At 40.1% G+C, this 12,236-nt stretch overlaps 1 protein-coding gene across 10 annotated transcripts in view; it reads right to left on the bottom strand.

Moving 5' to 3' along the window:
- The window catches only part of lama2 (laminin, alpha 2), a 225,864-nt gene that overhangs the window by 97,274 nt on the left and 116,354 nt on the right, over positions 1-12,236 (bottom strand). For all 10 annotated transcript variants that reach the window (XM_008284577.1, XM_008284594.1, XM_008284585.1 and 7 more), the window contains exons 20-21: positions 10,823-10,909; positions 2,942-3,153 (exon numbers count right to left, since the gene is read on the bottom strand). In XM_008284577.1, the coding sequence (XP_008282799.1) occupies positions 2,942-3,153; positions 10,823-10,909 (299 nt within the window). The remainder of the gene's footprint in view (positions 1-2,941; positions 3,154-10,822; positions 10,910-12,236) is intronic.

Below are 12,236 nucleotides of genomic sequence, written 5' to 3'. Positions count from 1 at the left end.
AAAAATTTCTCACTTCCTTTTGAAAGTGCAGCTGTATGTATATGATGTGTAAATAATAAAATGATCATTGCATGTTATCTGACAACAACAAAAAACAGTACTTATGATCACTGTTAATCATACACACTATAATACATTGTGTTTGCTATTGCAATCTAATATACATCAAAAGAAAATCACTGACTTGTACACGTGGTAAAAATTCAGGTTGTTATTGTTTCTGACTCATCAAACTCAAGCTCTGATTGTGGCTTCGGCTGGTTATAACACAGTGTAATCTGGTTCAAAGATCTTGCTTTTTTAAAAAAGGTTTTTAATTTTACCTCATTTCTGCTTTGGGCCCATTAGCCCGATGAAAAGTTTTAGAACCTCTGCAATCGACAGGCTTTTAAGAGTAGTAGAATTAGAGTTGAGCGTTTCCCCAAAGAGCCCCAAAGAGTTTATTGATCAACTGTTGGAATCATCTATGAAGCATTCATTAAGTGTCAGCCACACAGGAAGCATAATTACATTATTGAATTACTACATATCCACTTTGTTCCAGTGATTGGACAAATGTGCGACAGAGCAATTCACATATCTGCTCAACAACTTCCCAACGACTTTTCTCCGTGTGAGAAATGGTCAGAGGAGTTCATTTTCTTGAATTTATTCCTCAGACAAATTGCTTTGTGGTCAAGTTTTCTTGCAAAATCAAACCATTTTCCATTGTGAAGCGGAATTAAACTGAACCACTATTAGGGGGAGATACAAAATGGCTGCAGCAAAAATGGCCGCAGATGGGAACTCTGACATCAAAAGAAAAAAGTAAAGGATTTTTACAGTCTAATAGTGCACAAATGGACTCGGCCTGAACTCTTCTGATCCACTCAATAAAATTCATTAAGACTGGGAACGCTAGGGAGAGGGAGGCAGACGGAGAGAGAGACACAGACTGACAGAAGCACAGAGCAGGAGAGAGAGAGTTGTAGTGTTTTAATAATTCTTGGTGGTCTTTTGTCATTCGTACAGGATCAATAACAGCTCTCCATCTCCCAGACACAAGCAGCCGATCAGCACTGTAGGAGAGCAATAGATCAGGCTGATTAATCAATAACCATTTAGCTGGGTGGAGAGGGGAAACAACTACAGAACAATGAACTATCAAATACACATTAATACCCTCTGTCAGCCTGTCTACCTGCTTTTGTGCTGCTCTGACAGTTTTATCTGTCTGCCTGTCTATCGCTCAGCGTCAGGTGTCTGTCTGTTAATCCGTCTTTCCGCCCGCATTAGTGCCTGCGCCACTGTTTTTTTGTCAACAGCACAGGTTTAAATGAAGATTTTCACAAACAAGTGCCATCTGTACGTCTGTATTCCCTGCCATCTCTCTCTTCCTCTGCCTCCCAGTCTCTCTCTTTACAGGTATAGTTTTTGTTCTCACTCTTGAACACAGCTGGCAGTCAGTGGGCTGCTCCGACATCACACCTCCTACTAGCACAGCTGCTTGTCGATGCGCGCACACACACACATACACACACACACACACACACACACACACACACACACACACTCCAGATGGTGCACTATCTACTCAATGTTTAAAGGTATCATTTAGCAAAAACTAGGTTTCATAGGGAAACAGTGCTCTTCAGTGCAAACCCCCTGCTGAGACACACAAGCAGGACTCCAGGCTTCCTTTATAATAATGATACGAATAATGTCTTTATAATAATAATTCACTGAAAAACAAACGATATTGTCTCTCTTGAAGTCCCAATGTGGCCTTTTTTCTGATTACAGGTTCTTCTGGTGACACACTGTGTGTTGACAATATCAAGACAAACTGCTCTAATCATGTTGTTAAACCCATTTTATAGTCAGTGTCCAGGGGTCGGTTGTTGGGGATGGGAGTCTTTTTCTGACACCAACACTTGGAGTCACCAAAGTAATCCCTGTTTAAAATCTTAGAAACATGGGATGTAAAGTCAGGATGTTGAGATAAAAGTCTGATTTGTCGTCTAATTAAACTTTTACAGTTCGGCAGCAATACCAAAACCTGTCATTCTGATCATACCATTCCACTGGACTTTAAAGCGAACTAGTGTAACTTTGGCCAACTAAGCAGAAGTTAGCTTATTGCACCATCCATCCATCCATTTTCTATACACCGCTTAATCCTCACTAGGGTCGCGGGGGGGCTGGAGTCTATCCCAGCCGACTCAGGGTGAAGGCAGGGGACACCCTGGACAGGTCGCCAGTCTATCACAGGGCTACACTTAGAGACAGACAACCAAGCACACTCACATTCACACCTACGGACAATTTAGAATCACCAATTAACCTCAACTTGTGGGAGGAAGCCGGAGAACCCGGAGAGAACCCATGCTGCACGGGTAGAACATGCAAACTCCATGCAGAAAGATTCCGGTGCCCCCACCGGGACACGAACCGGCAACCTTCTTGCTGCGAGGCAACAGTGCTACCAACTGCGCCACCCTGCAGCCTTATTGCACCAGTCACATAACAATACTTTTCATATCATTAATTACCCCTACGGCAGGAGCTTTTGTGTGTGTGGAGTTTGCATGTGTCTGCCTAAATTTTCTCCCTCAACCAAGACATGCTGAGGTTAATTGGTGACTGAATTGTCCGGTGTAGGTGTGAGAGTGAGTGTGCATGTCTGTCTCTCTGTATCAGCCCTGTGATGGACTGGTGAGCTGTCCAGGATATACTCTGCCATCTGCCCTAAGTCAGCTGGGACACGCTCCAGGCCCCTTGCAACCATCTACTGAGTAAAGCATGTATAGCACAAAAAAGAAGGTTGTGGCATAAAAATGAGTGACTGCTTTGGATTGGCAAGAGTGTGTGTTTCTAATATCTGAAATATATGGAGCAAAAATTAACTTATTGGTTGGACAGTTTTAAAAAATAAATTCTTGCTGTTAGTCTAATTACTTACGTTGGCAGTTCTTTGCTGTGATGGCGTCGCCGTAGTAACCTTCACCACAGCTGTTGCAAGCCAGGCCGCCATAACCCTGGCGACACCGCAGACACTGGCCTGTGATTGGATCGCAGCTGCCAGGTACGGAGAGGTCCAGGTTGTCATGGCAATCACAAGGCTGGCAGGAACCCCCTGGTAGAGTGGGCTGGCCGTAGTATCCATTGGAACATCTAGGAGGCAGTGGAAACGTGGACAGAATGATAATTCTGTTTCATGTTGCGGGGACTGTAAGCATGGTCAACTATGGGAACAAGTAAACAGTTAATTTAAAAAAGATATTTTGGAATATTTAGAAGGCTCTACTAATTAATATTTGGCATCATAAATTGCACATATGTCATGTCAACACAGGCGGCAAACATGCCAGTTAATCTGCTGCATCAAGGCTGCAGTAGGCGATTCCTAGTGGTGGCATTAAAAAGACACTAACCTGTCTCCCTGAGAATGACTGGGCTGACATTGACTGCAGAAACTGTGTCTCCGTTTTCCTACAAACACACACTGACGCCATCAGGACAATGTCAAAGATCGTATTACTCCACACACAGGAGCTTTAAAATACCTCAATACCTGATCACCATCCCAGCTTTTTGCTTTCTAGTTGGAGCAACGCGATGTCACCCTGTAATTCTCCTTCTCTCCCATTGAAAGAGCAGATGCTGCAGTAACATCTCTTCAAAATGTGGTTTTGCTCTGCTTTTATAAAGAAAATGATACTTGAAAATATATTTTCTCTCAGCTTTCCACTCTGCAAGAAAACCCCATATTGCTTCACCTTCTCTTCTTTCCTTTGTGTCTAACAACTACAGAAAATTACTCTCACATTTCAGCAGGTAAAAGCAGATAAATACTATAATTTTTTTTGTGTGCGTGTGTGTTTACTTTTTTTTTTTTTTTACGTCAGCTTCCAGTGTTTATATTTCAAAACTCACTGATCTTCAGATACAGGACTACTAACCAAAGGCTGATCCCACCAGAGCTGGCAACCAATATCAAAATAAACAAGCAATAAAGCTCATCCAGCTGAATCCACTGGAATTATAAGCATCGATACAGCATGTTTGTGACCAGTGAGACTACTTGGCGAAAGGTACTTGTTGTATAATTCATATTAAACACACAGTTCCATCACATACACACTGAGACAGACATTAATCCAATGATGCACACAAAGAGCTAGAGGGCAGACCCAAACCATGCATCGACAGAAATGAAATCAAAGTTTATAAAAATAAGCCCTGATAGAGATTTCATAAAATGGAGATTTAATGCCTTCAGGCAGTTGGTTTCAAAACAGGTTATTTAGAGCAAGCTGTCTAGGTTTTACTCAACATTTATATATCTTAACCCTCTGAACCCCAAACAGTTTCAGGCCATTTTGATAATTTGCTCCTGCACATCTATGAAAACAGCACAACCACGACTAGCAGCAGACAGAACTCAGAAATGTCTTTTGTGCAGTAAGACATAGGTAAAATGTCATAAATCATCTAGGAAAAGAAAAAAAAAGAGTTTGTTTAAGCATTAAGAAGCGTGTTCAACATTTTCCCAAGTCCCTACAGGTGTGCATTGAGGAGCATTTTATTTATTCTTTTCTGTAGTTTTACAGAATTTGGTGTAACTGGGTTATTTTTGGAGAAATTTTGATGAGACCAGTATAGTAAAGTGATGACAGATCACAATTTTAAGTCAATATTTGGTATGTTTCCTGACCACAGTTCACTCATTTTTAGTTCAAGGACTGTTGAAATCCATTGATTGTTTCTTTCTATATTAGCAAACCACATGCAACAAATGTCTAAATGCTACTCCTGCAAACAATAACACAAATAATGTAGAATAATATACATGTCTTTAAGAGGTTATACAAATAATTAAAAAGACTTTCAGTAGAAAAATATTACTGATGTCTCTGTGGTGTCTGTGGAAAGTACGTGTGTTAGCATATTTAAGGACCGCTGAGCGACAACAAGAAGGCACAAATGTGTTAACTTTCAAATCATTCCAGGATTTCTATTTTCTTTACTTTCTCAGACGGTTTCATTTAATTAATAATAAGAGGATATCCAGATGCTGGAAAATAAATTAACCTGAGAGTGCTGTGCCGTGACAAGAGCCACTGAAACCAAATAAAGCAGGTCTAAGCTGAAATAAAGTTCCACAGTCTGAAAAGGGAATTGAGATGAAAGAGGATGAGAGACAGAGAGAAAGCAAAAGGAAGGAGGGAGAGAGGACAGAGGACAAGTGAGAGAGGGAGAGAGAGAGAGAGCTGGAGAGGGGGGAAAGGTCTTCACATTGAAAAGAGAATTGAATTTAGAGAGGAGGGAAAAGAAAGGACAGGGAGAGGGAAAGAGTCAAGAGCAGCCAGCCATTATTACCACTGACCCTCCTTGGTACTCAATAGAACTGGTTTATTAGCTTTTGTGTGTGCGTGTGTGTGTGCACATGATGCTGAAGTGTGTCTGCATGGGTACAGCTGTGTTGGTGTGTGTTGCACCACAAGTACATCCTTCTAGTCAAGTGGAGAATTGTACTGGCAGCAATCTCATGTCTTGATAGGAGAGAAGAGGGAGAGAAAGCGTGTGTTTGTGTTTGTATTTAGCCTTATTTACAAGATGAATTCACTGTTTAAGGCTTCAGCGCTTCACTGTTCCGTTCTATACAGCCTGTGTAAGTGTGTGTAGTTACTCGGGTCGTCAAGAGGAAGTGAAGGTATTTATAGTTGGAGTCCAGAGGGCCAGAAGGAGATATATTAAGGAGGTTAACACCTGGTCAAAACCATCAAGTGTACAGGAAATGGACGGTGAGCTTAACTGGTGCAGGGTTACAGAGAGAGAAAGAGAGAGGCGTTTGGATCTTAAAGTTATGCTCTCTTATTTTTAGTATAATGAATGGGAAGTTGGTGCCATGGGAAGACAGGCTGGGCTTCTCCCTTACATATGTAACATTGCTGCTTCATTAGTCTGGTAAAGTGATGGCAGTCGACCATTCAGACATAGATCACTTTTATGTTACTCTTCTTCCACAGTCTCTTTCAGACAGACCTACCACAGTGGCTGACAGAGACATGGGGCCATGTTCGTCTTACATGGCCACGTCATACAAGACTAGACAGTACATCAAGTGAAGTATAATACATAGTAATACACTAACAAACACTTCTGCTTCAGCGGGAGCCTACTTTGAGCCAATTTAAAGATGATGGCATGTTCCTCGCCTTTGTAAACTGTTGGACTCAGATGCACATGATCAACCTTGAATGGTGGTCCAAGAAAAGGCTAGAGTAGAGTAGCAAACAGAGGCTGACCTGTTTATCTGCATGTCAACTTTATCTCCTGATTTATCGCAGATATCAAAGCTAAGTCATTAATTAAGTTACTGCTATTGTTCCATGTGCATAAATGCGTACAGTTCTTTTGCTTTTAACATGTTCCTATGGATCCTGCTGCTGTCTGAAGCTGAAGATATATAACAAATTCAAAGAAAAGACTCCTAAGAACAGCAAACTAAACATTATCCCTTGTTAACGCTTGGCCAAATCCTGGATCACATTACTTATGGGTGAGTCCTATTAATCTAACCTGAATACAGAGCTAAGTTTAATTTCCATGGACATTTCAGTATGTTATAGATGTAAAACTATAGGGCAAAGGGAGTAAGAAAAGTTTCTTGTGATCTACACAAACAATGCACTTCATGTTGCGTGAAGTGATAAAGGGAAACTTTTTTTTACATATTTTAGCACCAATCATGGTCCAAAAACCCCTGGAAGAGCACCAAAGACACTGTTTGCTGACTGCTTGCAGTTCACACCTGTGATTGTTTAAAGTGAAACAAAAATAGTAGTTGGTCCCTTCAGGCAATGAAGCCGTAATGTTCAGATGTCGTCAGACTAATGGAAACGAGCACATGTCTGAAAGGGGCTTCATTGCTGCACTCAGTCATTGTGTTGAACAACTTTCCCATAAAGCAGCCCCTTCTACATTCTGTCTGATCTTCACTCTAAATATTGAAATCATGAACATTCTAAATACTTGGCTATACCTGTGGAAGCGAACTAGTAAAGCTTTACTTGCATTTTAAAGTCAACTTTTGTAATCAGCGCTTAACTCTCAGCAACAGAGTCCTACATGAGCCAAACAATTCTGTCAAAGATGAAAGCATGTTGCTTCTTTCACACGAGGGATTTCTGTCCAAGCTAATTTGGGTGTGCTGTCCACACCGGTGTGCAGTGGACTGTTTAAAGACTGATGACAGTTGTACTCTTGTTGCATCTGTCCGCTGAATCCTATCAAACCACACCCACACAACACAAATGATGCAGATAACTTTAGAACTTTAAATGTTGATAACTGGTACTTGGACACTGGCTATGGACAGTTTTTCAAAGTTCTTGAAAATTACACTGCACTCTTTAGTGTTTCCCCCAAGTGTTCTATTTTTGTAAGGCACTAAAAACAACAACTACAACCACAGCAGACAATACATCTGCTGGTAGTAATGCTGAACCAATGCTTTGCTGACAAGTAACATGTTCTCCCTGAATACTTCATCACTGCTGTTCTTGTTCTTATTGAATGTTTTACTTTGAGCATCTGCCAGACTTACAAAGGGATTTTCTTTTTAAACCTCAGGAATGAATATTAGAGTTTTTCATCAAGGTGTCCCATCACTGAGGCTTCATGCAGCGCTACTGTCATTTACAAGGTTGTTAACATTAATATCAACAAATAAAGTGACATTAACATTCAGTGTAAACCTCATTATAATTCTCCTGTTTTCTAGAATAAATTGTGATCAATTAAGGAACATTGTATCCATCATATCATCAGCTAGTTGCATTAAGTCACCTAAATTCAAACAAATGTAACAGAAAAATCATATCTGCGAGACAAATAACATCTGAACATACTGGAAAACCTTGAATAGCAGCTGGTGACTTAATGTTTTAGCTGACATATTTGTTAAGTAGCTGCATTAAAGAGCTTTCAGCTATATTCTAAATGGCTGTTTATGGACAGCAAATTGAAAAGCAGAATCACTTAGCGGTGAGTGGATAGTCTATTAGCATGGGAGGAATAGAGTAGCTTATTTTGTTAAAGCCCATAACACAGACAAATTGGCACATTACAATTAATTACCACTAACAACAACAAAAGCACTGGAGATAATGAAGTGTAATGGCAGGTAGTGCATAGCAGGTATCAATTAGACTAATAGAGCAAGAAACACCAACTGCTGATTACCTCTTTAATACTGTCATTACTAATAAAATATTATTTTACATTGCATCAGCTCCGATGTGTTCGGAGTCAATACGGCTCTCTTTCTTTCTCTCCCCTTTAGGAAGGAGCTGCTCTGTTTCTCTGACTGGAGGCACCATATGGTATCAGAGCAGCACTTAGACGTGAACATGATAATGTACACACAGATGTGTCCTGTATATTCAGCTGCACATATATAAATGGACACGCACGTAGAGATTAAAACAAACACACACAGGCACAGACACTCACAGGTGCCTGGTGATGTTTTGGAATGGTGCAAAATTGGAAAGATATATAACTGTGGACTAATTTGCTCCAATTTTACACAATCTAACCTCTAAGTCAACAAACAGCTACCTTCAGTGGCATTACTTTAGATTATAGGTGCTGCAAAAACTGGGAACGCATCAAGAACCGTGTAGAATTCAGTGGATCAGCACAAGCTGGTTAGAAGTATGGCTTTTTCATACTTGAAATTATACTTTGAAAAACATTATGTAGAGCTGATGATCTGAATAACTTTGTAAATCCAGAGGTGGAGATTGTATGATAATGTCCTGCCCCTCGCATCAAAAAGCTAATAGTTTTCTTTGTAAAGCCGCATCAGGAAGGGTTCGTTCAGTCCTGTTGTTGTGGTGATGTGAGCTGTGTCCATGTGTAGTAGCAGTCCTGTCTACCAAAATGATGCTACTTTAAAACCAAACTGTGTTCTTAAATATGCTTTCGGGTAATTTTTGTTTTCTACCAGATTACATTTGTGTGTGATGTATTATGAATATATCTTATCACCAAATCTTTGCCATCTGCTTTCTACCTTTACTGTTGCTCTTTTTCAGCCAACCAATCAAATGACAATGAGTCAGTTTCCCTCCTGTGGCAAATGAGCTTTATAAAAAGACTGAAAGGCAGACAGAGAGGTTCAGCTGTGGACAGCATGGCGAGGCATGCAGACTATGCAGGGCAGTGAGCTGAGGCCCCGTGTTCACCAGCAGCAACAATTATAACAGACCCAGCTAACTGCAGCTGAAAACATGTCTGGAGCTCAATGTTTCATCTCCATATTCACAATGTGGGAGATTTAAATTACGATAACAAAAAATGTCTAATGTAGATACCATTCACTAATGTAGAATAAGACAATTTTAACCTGTAACCAGCCCATGAAAGCATTTCCATCTGCTATTTTCACCAAGGAACACTTCTCTCTTCAATGAGAGAAGATTTTAAGATGAACATGTCAAAGCAGTTGCCATAGTGTCCAGTGTATGCGAGCATATAAACAGTAACACTGCCATCAATAGCAAACATCTCAAATAAGCAGCCTATAAAAGGGACAGCCTTGACCGCATATACACTATATTTATTTTAAAGTGTAGGTCAGAAGCACACAGATTTGTGTTAGTGGGCCCCCACCAGACCTAGTCTGATTATAGTCTAGTCAGTATCCTCTACTATGAGGCCTATAAATCTATTAGTTTGATAGAAACACACCACTTCTGAATAAGTGATTTATAAGTTGTAGAGCATGTTGCCATATTAACATTGTTTAGGCTTTATAGATCTATCATTAACAATATTTGATATTTCAGACTGAATGGCAAACACAGAGAAGGAAACTCTCTCTTTAATGAATTAGCATCTACATTATATCAGTTGGCAAGAATTCATATTTGCCACACACCTATCAAACGGACTTTTTAAACAACCTGACTCATTATTTACCAATAAAGCAGTAGTAAATGATCGGCTTACTAGAAACTGGTGAGGATTTGGTGGACAACATTGTCTTCTCTGATAAACATATCAGTGAAGACCTACATGTAAGGCCTTAATGAAACCCATTCCATCCTTTAAAAACGAGCACAAAGTTTTTAAAGCTTTAAAAATAAATAAATAAATAAAAGGTACAGTAATTATGACACTGTTTTCCTCAAAACTAAAATATACAGAAAACTATTCATAACACGTCAGAATTCCAGCTATGTGCAGCTTCAGTTCAATACAAAAGAGTCTGAATGTGTTGTATTTCAGTGAGCCTGGGTGGTGAAAAGACTATATTTACTCAGTGTGCGTCATCACATGACAGCATAGCCTGAAGTTTTAACAAGACTAGCATCCAGAGAGAAAGACTTCTCATTAGTCCTGAGTTGGTAAAGAAGCCCACAGCTAATGGAACACAAATGTCACTCAACTTAAAGTGTGCTATGGACAGAAAGAGGGATGGACAATGAGACATATAGTACTCAGAAAACAACTAATGAGCAGCCGTCTCCGTTGTCATTTGGTAACAGCTGGCTATAAGCCTGATTTATTTAGACATTTTCGGGAATGAAAACAATGACAATAGCTTTAGTGCTCTCACACATCTATGCACATTTCAGATAATGTAGTTGGCTCAGTATGAATCCACAGTTTGATCATGGAACATACTTGGTAAATTGGAAAAACTGAATTGAATGACATGAACGCTCATTTCTAACAATGAAATGATTTCAGGTGTTTAAAGCATACGTGTGTTTGTTATGAAAAGCTTCATTCCTCATACTTGTCATGTGTTCTGGTTGTGTGTTACCTGTCGCATCGAGGTCCTGTGTAGCCCGGCTGACAGCGGTCACACAGCAGCTCCCCTTCTTCACCTAAGTGGCAGGTGGGGCTGAAGCTATTACGGTTCCCATGGAGACGTTGTTGTGGTTGTTGTTGAAGTTGTTGATGAGTTCGGTAGCGTTGTCCCAGTGCAGAGAAAGGCAAGAGGAAGAGGAGAAGACAGAGGCGAGTTAAGGCCATTGTTAGTCTTCTCGTGCACACACCTGTGTCCCTTCTTTCACTTTCCACTGCTTACATTCACACACACACAACGTCCTCTCTCTCTGCCACACACACACGCACACACACACACACACCAACGTCTGTACATTCAAACACTCCTAATTTTGAAAACACTCTTCCTCTCTAGAAACTGTGGCCTAAATGAGTTGAGAGAGAGAGACAGGGTAAAGTGATAGTCTCTTAGCGGCGTTCTGTCGCCCTCCCACTTCCATAAACTATAGATAGTTTTGCTGGCTCGGGTTCCAGGCCCCAGACTGACTCACTAGCTGTCTGACCAGTGCATTAATTTGCGAGCTGGCGAGTTACAAATAAGCTTGCTTGGCTTACAAAAAAACATTAAAATAATACTTATTTTTTGCATTGAACCAGCTGTACTTATCTGAACCCAAATCATTTGCAAGGTGTTTTCTACTCCTGTCACATTTTTTGTCACTGTGAGCTCATTTTTGCTCTACAATATAAAGTCCTGCACCTCTATGGAAACAGAACAACCATGGCTAGAAGGAGAGAGAACTCAGAAATGTCTTTTGTGCTGTGTGACCCAGTTATAATGCCAAAAACGGTGAAACTAATTTCTTGTTCACTTTACCAGAAAAAAAAAAAGTAAAAAAAATGGAATTGACGTACATTTTTCCAAGCGGCCACAGGTGATAGCATTACTGGAAAAAATAGAGGCTCTACATTCTATTGATATTTACCATCGTTACAATGTCTGCAATCTTTGTTTTTCACACAACTCTAGAGAGATATCATGCTAAATGCATCTTCCAACAGCTTGCTGACTACTCGTTCCTCTGTACACTGTTATGAACCACGCTGCATTGATGTCACTGATCCAGTATGTTTTATTTTCCTCTCAGTATCTCTTGTCGTCTCTGTCTCCTGCTGTCTGCTCTGTGGTAACACTGTCTGCCGGTTACCTGAAAGCTGTTTACATTTTTCTCATGTTGGCCACAGCTGAGTCAGTCATGGCTTCTCAGCTGTGCAGAGTCTGATCCATTTGATTTATTTTTGGTGACTTGAATTTAGATGTTTTGTTTTTCTTGACAGAATAATAGTAAACAAACATGTAGATTTTTTTCTAACAATATCTAAATATCTAGGAATATTTGAGATGTTTACAAGGATAAATTGTGCAAATGTCAAGTCACACTCACGAG

This window comes from Stegastes partitus, unplaced genomic scaffold (assembly GCF_000690725.1).
Source record: "Stegastes partitus isolate 25-593 unplaced genomic scaffold, Stegastes_partitus-1.0.2 Scaffold9, whole genome shotgun sequence".
Taxonomy (NCBI): Eukaryota; Metazoa; Chordata; class Actinopteri; family Pomacentridae; genus Stegastes; species Stegastes partitus.
Note: the sequence above shows the minus strand (reverse complement) of the source record. Positions and strands in the feature narration are given on the sequence as shown.